The sequence below is a fragment of the Toxotes jaculatrix genome, chromosome 8 (assembly GCF_017976425.1).
Source record: "Toxotes jaculatrix isolate fToxJac2 chromosome 8, fToxJac2.pri, whole genome shotgun sequence".
Lineage (NCBI taxonomy): Eukaryota > Metazoa > Chordata > Actinopteri > Toxotidae > Toxotes > Toxotes jaculatrix.
In genome coordinates, this window is record NC_054401.1 from 13722491 (window position 1) to 13744799 (window position 22309).

The window sequence follows — 22309 nt, forward strand, 5'->3', positions numbered from 1 at the left end:
TCTCATCCTATCCATCATTTCACTTGTAAAATGACAGATGAATAATAATTATATAATTTCCTGAGTGTTTGCAGTTACAGAAACACTTACAAAATTCTTATAAACGCCCAGTGAGAAGTGAGATTTGATTCTTAAACATACATCTCATGACAGGTTTCTCAGCTTCGCGTTGGCCATGCTTGTTGACACCCTCAAACTATTTTTCGTGTGGTCTCGGATCTATTATTGGCTCTGGCTTTAAGTGTTTTCTGTTCCATAGCAAGATGAATCCCCAACATGGCATTAGGTTACCAGGCAACAGTGTACACTCCACTGCTTGGTTATAATTTTCTTTGTATAGTTATGATGTTTAATAGTAAGTGACTTCATGGCAGTCAGCCAAAATTAACCACTGTTAGCAGAACCCGTAGAGTCTGATGTATGTCAGGCGGCGTAGAGGCTAGCAGGCTATATTTGGCTGCTATGTTCCCTTCAAAGAGACAAGTTCTAGGTCTGGAGTTGACATTTCTCCTAGACTGGAAAAAATGGGTTTGGGTCAGTGAGTTTTTGCGGGAGGAGGGGGTGTTGTTGATGCTCAGAGGAAGGTGCTGGTCTCTGTTCTGCAGTGGCTCATTGTTATGTTCTCTTCATCTTTACAGAGCAGGAAGCTTAAATGACAGGATAAAACTAGCAATTATATGTGTTGAAACACAACACAGTTTATGTTACAGAAAAGGCTGTCAGGACTTTCTGTCAGAAGATAATCAGTACTGTAATCCACACAAGTTTCCCATAGGAACCGGGTGGACTGTTTAAGGTTAAAACTTTGTACATGCATCTGTATTTGTAGCGATTCTTATGTTTTCTAATATGTCAACATATTAGATGATTTTCTGTTCTGTGAGAATATGTTCTAACTTCTTCGGCTCATGAGACCCTTGCATTGCATCACCTGTGAATATGTTCATGCTCACAGGTGATGTTAGAAATCAGTCGGTCTGCTTCGATCAGTTCACCGCTCTTCAAATCATCGCTTTATGATGCTGTTTTCTTAGTCCACAATCCTCTAAACTCACTGAGGATCTGCATTACTCGACAATGTAAGTGATATAACTTCATATGTTATATTTCCCCAAAGTTCTGTTTCTGTTCTTGATTAGGCTCTTCTGTGTGTGCTGTATGTGTTTTGATATTAAACAGAAGCATGTGGAGTGCAGTCCTGGCACTTATCTCAGTGCGTTGTCATGAAAAAGAAATGGAAAGTCATGTTCACACCTTTATTTATTTTGCTGTTCCTGGCTGCTGCTGCTCCAGTGGAGGCAAGAGTGTGGCTGTCCAGCAGACATTGTGCAGACAATCTGAATAGAGCCCAGGTGCCACAAAACTGTTCTCTGACATAAATAAGTTTTTCCTCACTCACACTCTTAGTGTTTGTTGTTACTGTTTTATTTTTTTTTGCAGCTGCAAGTTATTGACATCAGCTCTGTTCAATGCAGTTGCACTCTATTTTAATCAATCCTGAAACCAAACTGATGGCGTATCTCATATACCGAGTCCTAATAATAACTCATCTTCAAGCACAGCTCGAAACATCTCCTGCAGGTTGAAAATGTCAGAGGTGTTCTCATGGTGCAGAGTTGGGGCTGGGGCTGTCAGTGAATAAAGGAGTAGGTAGTGGTGTATGTGTGTGGAATTATTTTCTCTTTATATAGATAGTAGCAGGAGGGCAGTGGCCCAGAGGGGGAATCTGGCTCCTGTTGCAGCTGAGACACAGAGCTGGGTAGGTTTAGCCTGGTGTTCTCAGTGCTGTTCATCCAGCCCCCCTGTAGACCCTGGGATCTCAGGGGGGGGACCTACTTCCATTTGTTTTCACTTCCTGTCCAAATGGAGTTGGAGAGATGAATCATTCATGTCTTTGAGAGGCCTCTTGTGTGGATGAAAAATGGGGAGAGTTAAGGCTCCTGCCTCGAGCATTTAAGATAGATTAATATGCTATGCTTTTTGTCCAAAAGCTGCTTTTTTTCATTAGGTTTTTGCTAAAGCAACATATTTATGGCTTTGTGTTTTTTTTTTTTTAATTCTTCAATTCAAGTCAGTTTTTAAACAGCAAGCTATTTTTCACAGTTTATTTTTAACTGAAGAATGTGTGTGTTGTTGTCTTGCCTATCTACTTATACCCATCTGCTTATCTGTCTGTCAGTACGCCCACTGACAGGCGCCATGGAGAGTGCCCCTGCCCTAACTTGATCCTGGTCTGTCAAATCTGCACAGTGAAATCAGTGAAGGTGATAAATGAGCTGTGCTTCAGAGTTCTTGGTATGCCCAGCCCGACAGGCAGATTGTCACTTAACTGTCATAGGGTGGGGCTGTTTTTCCCTGATGGCAGAAACAGACAAACCTCAGACTTACTTCACAGGCCCATTAGTTGTCACCCCATGCCATCCCATCATCCTCAGGGGCCTGCACGGCACTGCTATGCGTCATGCTAAACATTTCTTTGTTGTTACCTTTCATCTGGGGGTACCTGCCACCTCTCTCAGTCCGTCCTGTGAGTTATGGGACTTGAGGAGGTCATGGCCGCAACCCCTCCCCACTTGGCGTGAAATGTGCAGAACAAACGGATCCAGGAATTACACAGAGATTGGACACACCGGCTGGAAATCTAAGAACAGACCCCTCGTAAAGGTCTTTGTGGCCAGATAGGTGTGAAGGGGTTACCAGCCCATCTGTTTCCAAAAGAGAAATTTTTTACCCCCTTTGAGGTGACAACCTCTGAACATACTCTAAATTCTCCCTTTAAGCTTGGAGTGGCATTATCTCAGCAAAGCTGCTGACAGCGTTTGAGTTTTCCAAGAAGGGGAGGCTTGAAAGCTACATCATGTTCTCTTTGGAACAGAAAAATGACAGTCATCTGGAAAAGGAAGTTTTACTCAAGACGTTTGATTGTATTTAAAAACACAGCAATGGCATCAATGAATGGCATCTTGTATCAACGAGCAGACCAAAGAAAGATGAAGCTGCTGTGCATGGCTGGAGTTTTTCTTTCTTTCTCTCACTAAATAGGTTTGCTTTCCTCTTTTAAAGGTAGGACTCCCTGCTCTTTGTTGTTCAGAAATAAACATCTATGTTGTCAACTTCATCTCATCTTTTGATTTTTCACACAAGGGGCTTGTGGCTGGTTTCACTGACAGCTATGAGGAGATCACATAGTCGTGATAGTTTTCGTGTTTCTGTGCTGGTGATTTTTGCACATTTTATAAAAGAGACAGCCAAAGCTTGTTAGGCCCTGTGTTACTGAAGAGGCTGGGCTGAAAAATCATTTTGGTTACTGGATCCAAGATGAAAGGCAGAGGTCAGGAACGCTGCAGCCACTCCCAAGCACAGCATGGTGGCATTGCTGTGTGAATGTGTGTGCATCTGTACAAGTGTGTGTGCATGTGTGAGTGTGTTGGTTTGTCTGTGCATGTGTACATGTTTGCAGAGTGAGTGTGAGAGAGTGAGAGTGTTTTGATTTGTATTTGTACAGTATCTGTGCTCCTTGGACCTGCTGTCCGGGCATTTGCAGCGTTTTCTCTTCTTGAGTCCACTTGCTTTAGCCGAGTGTTTGTTGTGTGTCAGAGTATTTGTCTTCTTGGAATTCACAGTAATATCTCTTGCATCTCGAGCATTTCTTGGTTTCTGCATTTCTTGTTCCTGTTCTTAAGCAACCTGCAGGGTGCACTGTTGCTGAAGGATCCACCAGGGGTTTTACCCCATTGGACAGTGTCCCACAATTACAAGTCCTGCTGCCTTAGTTACTGCTACGCTCTCAGGTCTCATCCAAGCTGATGAAACTCACAAATTGCAGAAATGTTTGTGGAGACAAAACCAGAGATAAGGGATTTGTAATACCTTCATTATTACAACCCATGCATTGACGCAAACCACGGTACAACAAAACCTGGCCAGCGTGTAGAGAGAGGGATGGAGAGAGACAAGGAGATTTCACACTCTGTGAAAAAAACAGCATGAGACTTAATACTTACTGCACGCAAGAATACCATCTGTGATTGAAGCAGCTGTAGCACTACTATTGTTTTTTCCACCAAACAAGTGAGATGACCCCTGAACTTTTCCTATTGCCTCTCAGGGGACAAAGGAAGTAAGGAGGTGTTTGACTTGTTTAGGTGCTCTCTCAGGAATTGCAAAAGTAGAACACTGTCTTTACAAGGTACTTGTGAGTTTGCGTAACACAACACAACTCCCACTGCCCACATAAAAATATGGTAGCTTATCAGGGGGAATTTGTTACCATGGTGCAAAAAGTATATATATGAATGTGATGCTGTAATAAGATCCAGAAACTCAAGGTCACCCAAGCAAAGTGTTTAAAAATACATCTGGAGCCCCTCCAGGTTTATGCATATGGAGCAGGCCAGACATTAGCATTGTAACAGAGGTTGCGGGTGTACAGTGAGACATTTCCTGGTATGCATAGCACTACCTTAATAATCAGAGGAAGAGCTATTTTTCAGGGGCATTGTTGCGTCGTAGACCTTTGAGACACCACAGGAGGAAAGCACTGTGGCTGTGCTGCGGTCAAGTCAAGAAGTGTTGGCGTAGGTGGAAGTGGCCTGGACAATAAGCATCAGCCCACCCTTCCCATAGTAAACTCGATTTCCTGTTGCACTCTTTTTACGTGGACCTTTAAAATCCATGAATGGAGTTTTACTTGAGTCTTTAAAGGTCATTGACAAATCCAGCAGCCAAGCAGTAAGCATAGCCTGTTATTAAATAACTATAGTTTTCATTAGGTTATAGTGTCAGGTTTTTCCTTGGTAAGTGAGCTTAGCATATTCAGGTCACTGAAGTCAGATTTGTCTCTGCAAAAGAAAATCTGGACGATGGATGAAAACTTCCTGTACATTTTCTGTGACTGAAATAACAATTCTGGTATTTTGCCAAAGGACACACAAGACTGATGAAATGAGTTTTGTCAAAAGCTGTGGTGATAACAAAAATATTTTGTTATCATATTAAGATAATAGCTCCAAGTCACTTGGGAGGGATGATGCTATGATTATCCACTCATAAACGGGCTCGACTAGCAGGATGTGGATTGGAAGGATGCCTCTGAACAGAGAACCTTTGTTTTTATTAATCCCTGAGGGATTTTCTAAGGTCAGCTAAGCTTGGCTGTATTCCATCAAAGTCACATGTGTGTGTTTGGGCTAGTGTGTCTGTATGATACGGATGAGGCATTTGACTTCTGCAGGCATTTCAGTGATGTAGGCCTAAGAGCCACTGATGCAATGATTCTGCGCACAGTGGATTCGGGCAGAAAAACCCTGCTTCACGTTCATTGGTTAAAAGCTCACTAAAATGCCTGCTGACATTAAGAATGATCTTTCAGAGACTCTAATCAATGCTAAGCCTTTTGGTGTTAGAATATCGTTAGCGGATCAATACTTTGTGTTGCTTTGAGGGACGGTGCAGGGCAAGGGGGACAAAGTGGAACATGAAGTAAGCTTGTCATGATTGAATGTAGGGTGGACGTTGAACAGAAACAACATGGTCAATTTGATACAAACATTGGATCAATGGTTTCCAGCAGAGATGAGCATATTGATTTGTAAAAATACTGAGCTCTGCCCTCTGTTTCCAGTGGGCTTTTGTGCTCCACATCTATTTTTAGAAAGGCTATGGCAGCAGATGAAGGCACGGCATCAGGGACCTATTCAAAGTTAGAAAGTAAACTGACCCCAAGGTCAGTGTACAATAAGTGGATGCTGTGAAACTGCTTTGAAATTGTTGTGTTGCGTCTTGCCTTTTTGGAACTGTGTTACAGTTCAGCCTGTCTCTCACAACCCAGATAGAAGGTTCGCACCGAATGAATGAACACATTTTTCTGAAAGGGTTGGTTTTTTTTTTTACTTTTAAGAGTATTTTTTGATTCATCTCTCCCTTTGAATAGTACCATCTCTGTCTTTTTTATATTCGGTGTTTCTCATAAGAGATAGAGAGGAACACATAAAGCTGTTTGGGCTCCATTTTCCTGTGTTATTATTAGCTGCGTTGCAAAACTTTGTTGGCAGTTTTTCAAGATTAAGCACTAAACATGACTGCCTTTATATGCTTTTTCATGTTATTTGATCCAACCTGTTAAGTGCGCTCTATATCACCCTGAAAGTCCAACAGGAAATACCACAGGATGCCAGACAGAGTAACCCAATAAAAGCAAGAGAGCCCAAATCATTAGCGGGGAAGCACACTCACATAACACATCCAGATGTACAGACTAATTGGATTTTACCATCAAATCAACAGTTGTAGTGCCTTTGTGCTTTTATGAGACTGACCGCAAGGTAAACGGAAAATGGGCTTTTTGAAGTGACAAAACTTTACCCTTGGCTTTTAGCAGGTATAATGGCTGAGCTTGGTTGCCAGCAGTGCATGCTATGTTCCACATACAGAGACTGCAGCTGCAACGTGCCATGGCTTCACTCCCTAAATTGATCTAGGAACTCTTCCACAGTTAGAAGTGGTGACTCATCAGGGGCTGATGTAAGTAAGATGGCAGGCACTGAGGTAATTGGTGTGGAGAGGTAATTTCCCTCCTGTACCAGGGCTGCCCTCAGAGCTGCGAGCTGGCCACCAGAGAGAAGAAACTGAGGGGACCGTGTGTGTGTGTGTGTGTGTGTGTGTGTGTGGGTGGGTGTGGGAGGCAGAGGTGGAGGGGGGCATGTTTACGTCAGAAGTTGCTGTTAGTATGCAGCCCCTCTCATGGGAGGAAGATCCCCTCTGACTGGAGGAATAAGCACCTGACAATGATCACATCCGCCACAGTCCTCCCAGGGTGGCATGATGAAACCCTGCATGCACACAGGAAGACAAGCAGTAGGTAGGAAGGCAGAGAGATGGGATCAAAAATAATTCCATTAAAACAGATTCTAATAAACATGTATGCCAATTAAGATCATGTTAGAGGCCTATGTGATCAGTTTATTGTTTATTTATTTTAACAGACAACCCCCACCCCCCCAGAGATACATGGGGGCTTTGAAGTTCAGAGAACACGGAACAACAAAACATGGCTGACTCATTCCCTCCCACACATGGATCATCCGTTATTAAGGGGAACAAAACATTTTTTAGCCGGATCAAATTAGTTGTAAAGAGCGCTGTTTGTCCACCCCTCGTATCTGTTGCAACACTTAAGTCGAGCTCCCTTCCTTCTCCAGTCTGCCTCCCTGCTGGGTTTCATCATGCACAGTGTGTCACAAGGCAGCAGTGCTATGGTGATTAAGCCACAGAACTTTGGGAGTTGATTTGGAACTGGTACAGTAATTGTGGTAATGTGAGTAGGCTTATTTAGGAGGAAAAAAAACAAGTCTCCAGGTTATGACCACAGTTTCTTGAAATAGAACGGAAAGAGCTGAAGCACCATAGCGGGAAGTATCTCTTTGTTATATTTCTAGTCCCAATAGATCATTTGAATTGGCTAAGTTGGAGTAAACAACATGACAAAGATGTGTGTGGATGCATGTGAGTATGTATACTGACATCGCTTGCTCTTTAAAATAGGCTATAATGGCCTTTCATTTAAATTTAGAAAGTGCTAAGGGCACATCACCACTCTGGCCCACTTGTTCCCTCATCTCTAATATTCCCCCACTCCACGTCGGTGCTCTGATGTCAAAACATACACACACGCACGTACGCAGACACTGACACACACACACACAGGCACAGAGAGGTTGTGTTTGATATGAGGGAGGTGACAGACAGTCGAGCCCTGGCCCCGAAGAGCAGAGCGGAGTGGCTCTCCAGCAGGGACGCTGACGTTCACACTTAAATGCTTTAATAGGACTAAAGTAGACAAAGGCCGCCAGTGACGCAGTAGGAGCTATAATGGGCTTGCCACATTGCAGGTTTACTGGACCCTGCCTATTTCCAATCCCACAATCCCTCATCAGCCTCAGGAAGCTAGTTATAAATAAAAAGTGTAGGTTAATCGCTACTAACATGTCCCAGTGTCATTGTTTTCTTGTTTGGAGCAGTAGGTCAGGTTGACCGAGGTTTTATTTAAACACAATACTAGAAACTAATTATTTACTTACAAGTGCAGAGAACTCAGTTTGATTTCTTGGTTTTATAAGACAAATTAAAGCACAAATCTCTGTATACTGTGCACTGCATTTTGTAAACAACCAATTAATGAAAACAACAGTAAAAAAAAAAAAAAAAGACAATAAATAATAAAACAAATCCAGATATGAACATTTCAGAATTAAATGGCAAAATAGCCCATGAGCTTGCAACATATAGTAGTTTTACCCAATAATTTTATTGTGCAACAGTGAAAAACCACAGGAACATTTCAAAATATGTCCTGAGCTTTTAATTTTAGGATTTGGTCAAGTTTCAGACAGTCACTTTGTCATGTTATATAAATAGGGATTCCATGATCATGATAATTGTCATTCATGTGACAACCTTACTTCCTCTTTTGATCAATTATGCCTTAGCCTGCGTTGAGGTCAGTCTGCAGGGTCAGAGCTTGCCTGCTCTGACAGATACAGTGACAGATGGAGCTCTGGGTCTTTAGCCACCATTACCTTGGACATGAAAGCTTGTTATCGCTCACACCATCTTATCCTACTTGAATACCAAAACTAATTCACAAAGATCAGGAGCTGGCTAAATGTGTTTTTGTTTTTTTGTTTTTTTAGTTATTATTTATTGATAATTTAACAGATAGTTTGTTTCTTCTGTGACTATTTGGGGAAAATCATGCTTTCAGCTCTTACACAGATGAGTCCAAGACAAAAAAATTAATTAGTCTAGTTATTTATTTTAGTTTTTACATAACCGAGATGTAATCATAAAATAAAAATGAATGCATGCATAGTCCCTGTCATCTCTGTTTATGTGCAATCAAGTTACACAACATGTATCATACGTTAGCCTCAGAGTTGTTTTATGTCTGGGGCGAGCCTGCAAGCTGTGCATTTCCTTCTTGGCTTCTTGGTTGTGCTGTGATAAAAGGATTGAGGGGTTAAATGTTTGTCCAGCTGAAACAACACAGTAAAACTCCTTCTCTGTGTCTCTGTAGCCCAGTCGTCAGAGCTCAGGACCTAAAAATAGCTGTGCTGGCTCCACGCCCCTGGCTGGGGGACAGGTCAAATTATGAAGGAAGATGAAAAATTTAAAGGCACAGGCTGCTTGGCCACAAACCCAGCCCTACATCAGTGGTCAGATAGAACATTTGACTTGACTTTTATGGGCTGGAGTCAGATTATATTAATTATGGATCTTGGCCAGTTTGGGTTGTAATATTAATTGAAAAAGTCCTTCCATGTTGCTACTTTGTGCTGTATTTGAGTTCTGCAGATGTATGCACATGTGTACTGTAGCATTTTGTATGTTATTTTTTCAAATCCACCGTCAAATAGCATCAAGGGTATTTCAAGGAAATGGGATGTGTAATCCTGGAGAGGTGTTCTTGACACAGTTTGAGGGGTTTATGTAATTACGATCAGGCTGTTATGGCATCTTACAGTTGGCTTCCTTGGCTAGCTAGCTGAAAGCATGCTTCCTGAGTAGCAGCACTGCCCTGGATACACACTGAACCCCACACATACACTGAGCTAACGCAGTGAGGTTTCACTTCAATGAGCGCAGTGTTCATTTAGTGTCTCATTTGACTTAATACATCTTGTCAGATTTTACCCAAAAATGCTGTTGCATTTGTGTTTGGTTGTGTTTCTCGAAATATATCAAAATAATCTGTTTGCCAAAAAAATTTCTAAATGCAGTATTTTTTTTAATGTTTTTGTGAATCACATAAAAGACAACAGCCATTTTAGAAAATCCTGTGGCATAACGTGTGCTGCATAGATGCAAAGTTTTTATGTGGCTCTTTTAGTACATCAAGGTAAAAATAGATCATTCCACCCATGTACCTGAGAGAACAAAATGAAGACATAAATAGAATGAGTGAGAGAGACTGGTTCAACAAATCAGAAATGAGAGAGACAGAGGAATCAAGCCTCCATCTGCAGAGAGGGAGTCAGGAGACATGCCTTCTGGCAGGAGCTGAAGAAGACAGCTGTGTTTGGTGTGGTATTTTTAAACGCATCAATGCTGCTCCAATCCCCGTGCCTCGCCTGACCTATTTTTAGCCAGGGCTGGCCATTGTTCTATTTCTGTCACCTGTGGGCCACGCAGTTGTTGATTCACATGCAAATGAAGCTTGCTCCCTCCCTGGCTTGCATTACTGCCTCAGCGAGGCGCTCAGTACGTTGGTACACGGCTTTCCTAGCAACTCAGCTTTACATTTTTCTCAGTCTCGGCTCAGACACTTTGCTGAGAAGAGAAAAAGCCACAGCCTGCAGAGAAATAGGGAGAGAGGCAGATAAGGGAGAAAAAAAAGGAAAAAGCTGGACTCTGTTCTCCTAACACTGTGTTACTGTTTGGACCAGACTAAGGCAGGGCACCGGGAGCCTGCAGAGAGAGTGTGCAGTTTGTGTTATTGCTCTACAGTGAGAGTGGTTTCTCAGAGGAGGAGGCAGAGGAAGGGAGAGAGTTGCCTGTTGTCGTGGTCTCTCCCCTGAGTGGCTGAGGGGTGGCTCTTGGTGACAGGAAACGCAAGGCTTGCGATGAGACCTGAGCGCTGAGTGGAGTATGCTGCAGACGATTTACGAGGGCGAGTCAAGTTTCTCCACAACAGAGGGGCGCGTTGGACACCAGCAGCTCCCCAACCAGAGCAAGATGCACAACGTGAACAACTCAGGTGATCACACAGCCCGGTGTTTCTACTCCTCTTGAGGAATCTCAGTTTTTACCCTTCTCTGTTTTTTTCCCTCCCCCTTTCTTTGCATTCCAATCCTTGTTTCTGAATGCGTTCGTACTTCTCTGCTATCTCACATCCTCTGTGCCTCTCTCGCACACGTTCACTCTGTCCCTCTCTCCCTCTCTCACGTACTCTCAACTCTTTGCGCTCAGCTGGTCGCTCATTCTGTGTGAAAAGAGAAGTCAAAGCTTCTCAGCACAGCAACGTGGTAGGATCAGGCACTTCTTCCTGAATCAAGGTATTTACTCTCGTGATGAACTACGCTGCTTTATGAATTGTGCTTCTCAGAGGGATTGTTACTTTAATCTGTGTTAAAAGCTGCTTTGCAATGAGCTAAAAAGTGCTGCCTATCCTAATATGTTCAAACATGCATAGAGCGTTGTTTTTCTACTAAGAGGAGGAAATGTGTTAACACTATTCCCATGCTCTTCTTGCCTGAAATGAGTCACTGTGAACATGAAAGGCGTGTTGTGTTTTGCGAGCTTCCATGTCAGTGTGCACTTTTCAGGGAACAGGAAAAACTGTGAGAGAAATACTGAGGGGACAACTGAAAGGTTTCTCTCAGGATATTTACCACAGACATTGACTGTTCTATTTTTGACCAGAGTATTGAATTGAGGAGTACATGGCTGACATCAGTATGAGTAATGTCTATTCATTGTATTGACTCAAGATGAGTCACACCTTATTTGCTTTGATTCTTTCTTTTTTTTCTTTTAGCATGTGTATAACGATAACTGTGTGAGTTGTCTCTGGAAATTAGTTTAGAGTTGAAGCATTGTGTTCCACGAAAACGTTATGGTGTGGGCTGCTCAGAAACACGTTTAACGACAAAGTGCAGATTGAGTCATGTGAGTGCTAAATTTACTCAAAAATATACTATGATGTATGAGTTGTAACCACACTGTCTACAGTTATCCTACAGCAAGATTGGAAAACATGATGTTGAATAATTTAAACAAATTGTTAAATGTGCATTTACATATTGTTTTTGCACTATGAGCTCAGTATTTTTTGGTGTAAATGACAAGTTAAAACTCTCACATCAAAAATAAAATAAAATAGAATAAAAAACACAGCCTTAAGTCAGATTTCAGGCAAGCAAAATTGGTGACTGAAAACATCCACTGGCAGTGGGATAAACGTGAGGAGATTTAAAAATAAAACAGGAGGATGACAGGGACGTGACACATTCCATCTCTGTCAATAGAGCAGGTTATTTGACGATCGGGGCTGCACTGTCTTAGCGGCCTGTGAGCCAAACAACAGATATACCGAGCGCCTGAATTCGGGCTCCTTGCTTATTCTGTGGGTCAGCTATTCTTAGGTGAGTTATTTTCAGCTTATGGCATTAGCCTGCTAAGATTAGGCGTCTGTGCGTTATCATTCCATCTCGGCATGCTCCTGATATAACAGCGGTTTGGAACAGATATTTATGGAAAATTCACCAGTTTAATTTGTTCTTTCCACTTTATAGTAAATCACTTGACAGTGACTAATGTTATCTGTCTAAAATGCTACTCCGGGATGCTTTTGTACGAGTTCACTGGGTGTCATGTAAGTGTTGTTACTAGAGCAGACACATTGCCTGTAGGTCAGACCTGGGGGATGGGTTCATTATTATCACTGTTTTGGCACATTAATCTTTTGTCATGAATATTATGGGTGAAGAGATCCTTGTGTCAGCTAAATACATTATTTGTAGATTGTTTTCTAAAGCAAACTTCTTGACATTTTGTGTGACACTCTGCTTCTCTGCTGTTACATTTCAAGTAGAACATGAAAATAAAGGGCATAATCACATTTTTGTTTTGATTAGTGTCAGTAACATCAAAGTTCTGATGAAATCGGCCCTCAGATGTGCTCTTCAACCAGGGAAAACTAATTAGTTCCCCCTGAGTGCAAAATATCATGTAAAATATCATGCAAGCTCCCTTCAATAGGGACCTTTCAGACAGTAATAATGCTGCACCTTTCAAGTCCTCTTGTCTGTATCCTGTATCTATTCACCGTCCGTGTTTCAAGTGCTCACTGCTAAAGAGCCCATGTAAAATAATACAAAAGAATATGTGATTTTGTTTTAGTATCGCTTAACAATTGCTCATGATAAGAATGAAGTAACATATTATTATAAACCATTAGTAATAGTAAAGTGAAGAGCATGTTGAACAAAAAGCCCAAATAAAAATTTGTAGTTCTTCTTGCATATTTTTTTTATTTTTTTTCTGTGTCCCTCAGTAGGCATGTTGTAGAAAAGCACAGCTTAACAGCTTCTGTTTTGTCAGTAATACTAAGGGTTGGAGGGTTTGGTGTAGCTCAGGGCATTAAGATAATTTACTCTCACTGATTGATTTATCAGGGATTTTATTGACTCTGGGATTTGGTGCCAGATACAATCCTGACACAGGGACACCTACAGTTTTCAGTTTTTTTTTTTCTCTGTCTTTGTCTGTGGGTGGAGGTTTAGGAGATGTCATTTTTGTGTGTTGTTGTTTTGTAAGACAGCTCGGCATGATGGCAGGACAGGTAATGATTGGACCCCTGGCTCCCCTCGGTAAAAGTCCTGTGGTGGTTCAGCTCAGCTCAGATCTCTTTGTTAGCACATAGCCTGTAAGCCTCAGCTCTGGCTCAGCTGCAAGGACGAGCCTGAGTCTTAAAAATAAAGACCTGTTTCCTGCTTTAGACATGCCAGCTGCTCAAAATAACAAGGCACTTAATGAGAGATCCAGCACCACATTGCAGTCCGAAGCATCAGCTTATTTTTGCCCTCAAACATCTTCTGTATCTCTGGTTCTATTTATACTGTCAGATTGGGAATTTAGTTCAGCAACCATCTCTATTGCACACTAAATGCTCACAACATACATGTTTACAGTGTAAACACAAAGCTTGACAACACTGGCTAAGCAGTTATAAAATATACACTAAGGATGATGATCTATGGTCAGTGTCACGTTGGATTACGATGCTGAACACCTATCCTTTGGACACACTAACATGTTTCACTGGAACGCTGATGGAGCAACGGGTTCTCCAGTACTAGAGATGAACTTCACCTTAAATTGCGGTGATGTTTTGGTGCAGTTGTGCTGGTCTTAATTCACTAAAGCTTACAAGCGGAAAATCTGCAAATGAAACGTTGTATATACATACATTTTTATACTGTTTATTTGCTGCGGAAGATTTGAGACGGAGCCTAATGAAAAGGAAAATCTGCTCATAGGCTTGTACTTCTTAGACTGCAAATATAAGTATTGCAAAACTGTTACAGAAATATTAGGATCAAGTAGTAAATTAGTTAAGAAGCAAACTTTTGCTCTCATGGTACATATGTGTTATTACTGAAAAACAACTTCACTAAGCTTAAATGCCTGAATAAACATTTATGTTAATAATTTTTCATAAGTAAAATTATTTTATTATCAACACCTACCTTTCAACACCAAACACCACATGTTCTGTGTGCAGCATTTAAGTTTTTTCTTTCTTTCTAATGATGAAATCTGAATATTATTAGCCTTATTCAGTGATATCAAAAAGTGCCTCTAGGTGCCACCTAACTTGTTAAGGTGTAAGAATAGCTGCACCATTTATATTCAGCGCCATAATGTTTACAGTGTTAATGTCTCCATTCTCACATTAGGTGTCAGTTTATGTGTGAGTGGAATAAAATAAAAAAGATTACACTGAAATGTCAAGGTGTTTTTTAAAACCGGTAAAGTCCAGCAGGAGTCTGCACGATGGCTTATGTTGATAATGTTTTAATCTATGTATCTCTGTATTTCAGACATATCACATGTAATAGTAATGTCACTGGTGATGTGCGTCTGTTCTCCCTCCAGGGTGGGAAGACCGCTAATGTGGCCTGAGGCAAAAAAAAGACAGCCATTCAACATCTCAAATTAAGGCTGTGATTGTCACTCCAACCACCACCAAGGCTAATGAGAGGCAGATCGGTTATAGAAATAAACACTTTGGGAACACTGGCGGTGCGACGCTGCAGTGAGAGTGTGGTCACAGGCCATGAGTCACCCAATCCCCCCCTGGCAGGCCCTCCGCAGGGAGGAATTTGGGCATGGGGCAGGGTGCTTGTCGCACCCTTGTGCTAAAAACAAATTTGGGACCTGTCATTCATAAATCTCTTGTTTACCAGTGCCTAGAGACACTTCTGTGCACTTTCCACCAATCAGGAGACGCGTCACTTTCACCCGGGACAAAGTTTGCATATCAGGGGTCATGATCGCCAGTGGTACTACGGAAACACTGAACCTGAAATGGCAGCCTCTTTTTTTGTGAGTGATCATTTCAGAAATGACCTGAAAGTTACATAAATGCAACACTGCGCTTTTATTTTTGCCCGTGTTAAATTGAGCAGGCGGCCTCACAACTGTGACAGTCTTTCGCACATTGTCTATATTAAGACCCTGCTCAGAAAAGCATTTATATTTAGCCCTAGTTACTGGTGGTTCCGTATTCTCCTTTGCCTTAGGAGTATTTTTGTAAAACAGAAACAGTACATTTTAGTTTCAGGTACTTTCAGGGTGCATTTGACTTATATCTGTCATCTGTAAATTGGTGGCAGTAAATGCGATGGTCTGACGTATTCTGTGGTTGAGTAAAGTACGTAGACAGAGGCATATTTTGACCTTTTCTCTGTGTTTCAATCAGCACAGAGAATAACGTCAATCACGAAGAGTGTAAGTTGTAAATTATACATTAGATGGAGGCTTCAGCAGAGCTCGAACAATGCCTTTCTACCTTTAGGACCTTATTATGTTCCCGCAACGTTGTCATTCCATCCAGCGTTACTCTTGCCATCACAGTGAACAGAGAGTGAACAAGAATAGAACAGACACATGAGGCTGTTGTGGTTTCCTCAAGGGCCATTTCATACAGCCTTGGTTATCAAAGGTGGCTTAAGCTTTCACACCTCCTCCTATTCCTCCTCCTTCACATCCTGTTAAACCATTGTCTGAGATTTTCTGATGGAGGCTCAGCTTGATGTGCTGATCAAAGTGGAGATCCTTAATGCCAGTCACAGTGAGGGTACGGAATGAAATATGAGATTAATTAGATATCACAGTGGCAAATTCTCCCAGGCAGCAGGTGTTTTTGTTGCTATATTTAGGTCCATTAGGCAAAAGTAGCACTAAGGCTGTCTGACTCTCTGAGCCCTTCAATGGTTCACAGGTTCACGGCTGCCCCTGGAACAGCGCCCGCTACAAAAAGAGTCCTTTGTCAAGTACTTACAAGCTAAGATTAATATTCCCTGTCAGGAGAGAAGGGTCTGTTCTACAGGTGCCTGTTCTCTGCGCCTGCCGAGCCGTTGCCCTCCTCTGTCATTTGATTGGAGCTGTTTTTAGAACATAGAGAGAAAAATTACAGCACGGGAGTCCCCTCTAGCTGTCTTCACTCTTTGAACATGTTTTAAGACAACTTATCACTTAGCCACTGAATTTCTACAGAGCTTGTGTGTGTGTGTGTGTGTGTGTGTGTGTGTGTATTGGAAGGTTTTGTAATGCTTTCTCTCTCTGCCTGTCTCTGCTGGGGACTCCTTTCTTATATAAGAGCTGAAAAGCTGATATAATAGTCAACATGTCACATTGCCACTGTAGGCAGGAGATGACATGCAGTGAGACTCGATATCTGCAGGATGGGGAGACGTAATTACGTCGCCAGCGTTGCCATGGCAGCGGCAAGTTAGGGTGGTGGATACTAGGGTGTGGGGGTTGTCACAGACCAGGATTGCGCCACTTGCTTTTATGTTTCTATTTATAATCATCACCGCCGCATACACATGGAATGGTGGCAATGAAAAACAGGCTACATGACAAAACAAAGCGCCAGCATCAGTGAACAAGAGGGCACTGCTTCTTAATTGATGGCTGCTGTAGACTGACTCTGCTTCTTTTGGCAGGTTTAAACTCCTTTTTATTGGTATTTTATTTTAGTTTATGAGGATAATTGCATGACCAGACTGACACAAGATTATTTATGTGAATGTATGAAGTGTAACATGTTACTTTTCTCTCATGCTTCCAGAGAACAGGTGGTGTAGTAACATTGCCTGTGTTTGTTCTCTTAAATGTGACCCTGGAGAAGATTAAGGCAATGAATGCACTCAATAAATCTCCCTCCAGCCACTGGAATTTTAAGTAGGTTTGAATATTTCTTTGGCCTCAAAATGGATGAGACATTATACGGTCTGGACAATGCTTACCCTTCCTTGAATGTCACACTATGATCAGCATAGCTAACATGTCATTTTTTGTCCATGAATTGGACATTTTTATTTAATCACTGGCCAAATGTACTGTAGGCCTAAATACCTTATTTAATATCTAAAATTGGTTCAAAGATGTGATTCTGTCCAGAAAATGCTTTCTGAAACCAGCTCATAAATTCATCTGGATACAGAAGTGTGGATTAAAACAGAAGCATAAAAAGAATAAATAAAAATATTGCACAATTACTAATCATCCTCTATGGAATAGAGAGATGAAGTAGCCCTGTCTCCTATGTTCTTAAGTGGAAATCGATTTTCTCTGTGGAACAGGCTATATATAGAGCTTGGAGACCAAAGGGATGCCCTCTCACTTTGTATCTGGCAATTACTTGTAATGGAGGCAGTTGTCAAAGACAAAAGGCAGCTCTTACCAACGCACACAATGCTGAAACATCTGCACTCAAGAACAGAGGTAGAAACATCACAGTATCACAAATTCACAAACACATACGGGTTCACAAACTACTTTGCATTAAATCATTCATATCAAGAAGGGATATCTGCATGATGTCCTAGTAGAGACAGGGAGAAGGACTCCCTTTATTTATTTATCAAACAGTGGAAAGATAGGATTTATGTAAATACTTCAGCATTTCGTGCCAAATGTCCATTGAGGTTGTTATACAGCTGCTCCCGGCGGACTCTGCACTGATGGTTGTGATCCTGTGTTTGTTTGTAGAAACTATTATAATTGCAGGTTTCTGGGGATCATGGAAGAGAAAGTTGTGCTTCTGAGCTTTCCTTTACTTTCCCCTTCAGTCTTTATTTTTTCACTTTTAAACCTTTCACTTTTTAAAAAAAAAATTGGAATCTAATTTTCCTGTCCTTCCTAACTCTTAACACATTTTGTTCTCCAGCAGTACACAGATGCACTACACATAGCCACCTCTGGGTGCCTGATTGGAACTGATAATGGTAAAGGTGCAATTTGGAACTGACAAATCTCTTTTTCTCTTTTATTCTCTCTGCTCTTCCCTCTGTGGCCCTCAGTGGACATTAAGCCAGACGTGCCATTGGCTGTGGAGCCCTTATCTCCTTTGGACCTGCGCACAGATCTGAGGATGCTGGGGCCAGGCTCGGACCCAGGACTGTGGGAGAGGCAGCTGCAGCAGGAGCTGCTCCTCATTCAGAAGCAGCAGCAGATCCAGAAGCAGCTACTGATCAGCGAGTTCCAGAAGCAGCATGAGAAGTTGACCCGTCAGCACCAGGCTCAGCTCCAGGAGCACCTCAAGGTCAGTATTGCACTGAGCAGTTGTATGGAGGACAGCACAGCGGTGTACACAGTGGCACAACACAGCACCGCAGTATATAGAACAACAGAGCACAACACAGCATGGCATACTGCAGATCAGTAGAAAACATTATAGCTCAGGACAACATTACAGTGGGCAGAAAGAAACAACTCAGCACAGCAAGGCAGGGTGTTGAGCAATACATTTCAGCGCAGCGTGATTTTTGTTTTTACAGAATAGTCCATCACAGCAAAGAGACTGCACAAGTTCATAAAAGTCACTGTTTTAAAAATACATTTATCAGTGTGCTCTCCTCACGCTGACTTGAGGCCTGCGTGTTTCTCAGCTCCAGCAGGAGCTCCAGGCCATGAAACAGCAGCAGGAACTTGCAGAGAAGGAGCGTCGTCTGGAGCAGCAACAGCAGCAGCAGCAGCAGCAGAACCAGCAGGAGAAGGAGCAGGAGAGGCATCGGCGAGAGCAGCATGTTTCCAGCCTCAGCCTCAGGGGCAAGGAGCGCTCCAGAGAGAGTAAGAGCTCGACACCGCCATCATCACCGTCTCTTTACCATCAGGGGCGGAATTAGTGATTTTGAGGGGCCCCAGGCAAAAGCAAGCATGAGGCCCTGAAATCATAACCTTCACCTCTTTCAGTCATTTTTTTAATGCATTTACCTTAGAGTGGGGCCTGAGCAAAATATGCATGTAACAGCTGGATAGGAATGGCTTCCTGTAGCTGGATACTGCACTGAGAAAATACTCAGATATTCATATCAGAGTTGTGTACATGTTCTGTTATCATTATTATTATGATTTACTAATATTCAGTCCTCGTTTTGCTATGCAGAGCAATAGGCATGGCTGTAACTGAAGCTCCTCAAGCTTGATAGTGTTAACATGCTGCCAGCACCAAAAAACTACTGATATAACATTTGACAAAGTTTTCATTTTTCCTTTTTAATCTTCTCATACACTAACAGTATTTTAGCAAGGTTAATAGCATTTAAGTCATCAATCAAAGTCCACTATAGCCTTTGTAGGCACATTAGCCATATCTTAGCCATGAAATTATATTGTACTGTGTTAAAGGGGGTGTTTTAAATTGCCATATTTATTTGCCATCTGGCAGCCCCTTTAAGACCACCTCTTCTCACTGATCAGGATGAACGGTGCTCTCAATTGGATCATATTCAGCAGGATAACTTAGATAGTTTAAAAATTCATGTGCAGTTAAGTGTTTGCGCTGCGTGGGACAATGTAATTGCTAATTCATAAGCAGGGCAAAGTGCTCTGATTTTATGTCTCTTGCAATTGGAGACAATACTTTTCAAAATGGGGTCTGACTGTCCTGGAGGATCAAATCAACTTTATTCATCAGATAAAGAGAAATATCCAGCAATATAAGGATGATAATGACCTGGTGCTTAACCAGTAACTGATGACATAAGGTTGGCCAGTGACATTTAAGCCTAGATTTTAGGAGAACATATCTCCCAATAGCACGATGAAAATAGCTTCAGATATAGTGTTTCATATCTGTTTTTACCTTATAGCTAATAATAGACTAGATTTATGACTTTGTCGGGTTGGGTAATTTGAAACTGTGCCCTGCAACTGTAACCCTCCAATGGGAAAGAACATCCCTCGGCAGGATCACTTCAGCAGCTTGAAACCAATATAGCCAATATAGAGCTCTTACACCACTAGGGGGAGATCTTCCTACATAAGTTGTAGGCGCCCAAGAAGATGAAGCAAACTCAGTCAGAAGAGATTCTAGAGAAAAATACTTTTTAGTAAATCAGGACAGTTTTGAATTCCAGCAATAAGTTAAATGTGATATATGAAAACAGATGAGAAAAATCTCCAAGCTGCAGTAGCAGTTAACGTCAGATTTATAATATTCTCTAGGCAATAATATATCATGAGTCATAGCCCTAGGGTGACCCCAATCCCTTTGCTTCTGTCTTTTGGTCTCACAGGTGCAGTGGCCAGTACCGAGGTGAAGCAGAAACTCCAAGAGTTTCTGTTGAGCAAATCAGCCAAGGACCCTGCCGGTAATGGAGCCAGTCATTCTTTCATCCACCACCCAAAACTCTGGTACACGTAAGTGCTTTTTGTTGTTTTAGAAGGAGATAAAGATACAAATATTATCTCTAAATCATATAGAAACATAGTTTATGTCATAATATCGTGTCATTCTCTCAAAACTCTGATGTGATTTTCTGTGATCAGGTCCTCTCATCACACATCACTGGACCAAAGCTCTCCACCTCTGGGCGGCACATCCCCCACCTGCCAGTATACTCTGCCGTCACCCATAGAAAGCAAGGACGACTTCCCCTTGAGGAAGACAGGTTTGCTAATTTGCACACACACACACACACACACACACACACACACACACACACACACACACACACACACACACACAGCACAGCACAGCACAGCACAGCACAGACATAAAAATGCAAATACATGTACATACATGCATACATAAATCTGCACAGGCACACGGCTAGGTAAAAAGATATCAGTGTGAGTGATTTAGATGTTGCCTCTTATTAGTAATTTTCCATTCACTACACTGGGTTATTAATACATTGAGTGTCTTTTTGACCCTTGTCAATCAAGAGGTCGGTGTACCCAGTGAGTATTTCCTGAGGTTGCTGATGACCTGCTAATGACATCAGTTAGGCCCATTATGACCCCTGCCCCCTTCCTCATTCCTCCAGGGCTCAACACAGAACTTTCATAAGGGGTGACGCATGCCAGAAAAGTAGCTTAAACCTTATATATTCTTATTTGGATTATTCTAAGACACAGCAGATGAACACAGGCAACGACACAGTTTAATTGCATGTTTTCACTTCACAAGTTTAAATTTTAATTACTCTTATTTGTACTGAAATTACCGTGCCATTATTTAAAAGGAACCACATTTGTCCCTATGTTACAATAATAAACCAAGTTCCAAGGCCTCTTTGAACTGTCTAGTGGTGAATGAGAGAATTAAAGCAGATTAATTTCTCCTGAGTTATGGGCTTTAAAAACTATTTTGAAAAAACACAGGTTTCCACCAAAAAGCGGCTCAGGTTTGTTGGTTTAAAGTTTGAGGAACCCTTTGGGGATGGCTGTGTAAATAAGAATAATTCCTGCCTCTCCTGGTTTGCACAAGCACAAGTTCTCGCCAAGCTAAAAACTTCATAATTCGGCAATGAGGTCACCAAATTACATTATGTTCTTTTCCCTTTTGTGTCTCTTTTAATTACACTGGAAAACAATTATACATGTTGAGTTATTTAAATACAGACCTGTCACGTTGCATGTATACACAATTTAGAGATCAGACAAAAGAACGATATCTTGTAAAATAAAGAAACTTTGTGGCAAGAATAAATATTAGAAAGGTAAATGAAAGCTTTGAGAGCCTTTATTTAGTGTAATCTCTTTGATTCATACCATCTTCAGAACAGAGAAATGCCTCTTCTGAATGTATATTTACATCTGTGAGACATGCCTTTAGATCCACAAGGTAAGGAGTCGCCTCACAAGCGTAATAACCAGCTGAAGACGTTTTTCTAAAATAACAGAGAGACCGTTTATGGTAGCATTGTTTGCCTTTCACTGTGAATACAAAAAGGCAGGTTTAAACAAATAACTGGACAGATAAAATTTCTCTCATCCTTTCATCCATGGTTAATTCATCTCCCCACGTCTGTGCCTGACCCTTTTGCAGTGATAAAACTATTTCTTTTCTCTTTGGATTCCTGAATCTATATGTGGTCATTTCCTGCTCAAACCTTCCTCCCCCACTTCCTGTCTGTCTTCATTAAAGTCCTCTGAGAGCTTGGCACGCGAGGGGGACACACAAAGGTAGTGTTGTTCCCCAAACCACTGCCTGTCACTGATAGCTGATTGGCAGGTGTTGCCGACTTAGGACTGGCACAGGCAGGATGAACCCTCGACAGGAGTGTTTGTTTAA

At 41.7% G+C, this 22309-nt stretch overlaps 1 protein-coding gene across 4 annotated transcripts in view; it reads left to right on the forward strand.

Moving 5' to 3' along the window:
• The window catches only part of hdac9b (histone deacetylase 9b), a 40947-nt gene that overhangs the window by 7849 nt on the left and 10789 nt on the right, over nucleotides 1-22309 (forward strand). Inside the window, exons 1-5 of one of the 4 annotated variants that reach the window (XM_041044942.1) lie at nucleotides 10270-10753; nucleotides 18090-18331; nucleotides 18678-18858; nucleotides 20298-20430; nucleotides 20560-20681. In XM_041044942.1, coding sequence (XP_040900876.1) covers nucleotides 10645-10753; nucleotides 18090-18331; nucleotides 18678-18858; nucleotides 20298-20430; nucleotides 20560-20681 — 787 coding nt within the window. In that variant the 5' untranslated portion in view covers nucleotides 10270-10644. Of the gene's footprint in view, nucleotides 1-10269; nucleotides 10754-18089; nucleotides 18332-18677; nucleotides 18859-20297; nucleotides 20431-20559; nucleotides 20682-22309 lie in introns of those variants that run through there. The other 3 variants (XM_041044944.1, XM_041044943.1, XM_041044945.1) reach the window with 3 other exon arrangements.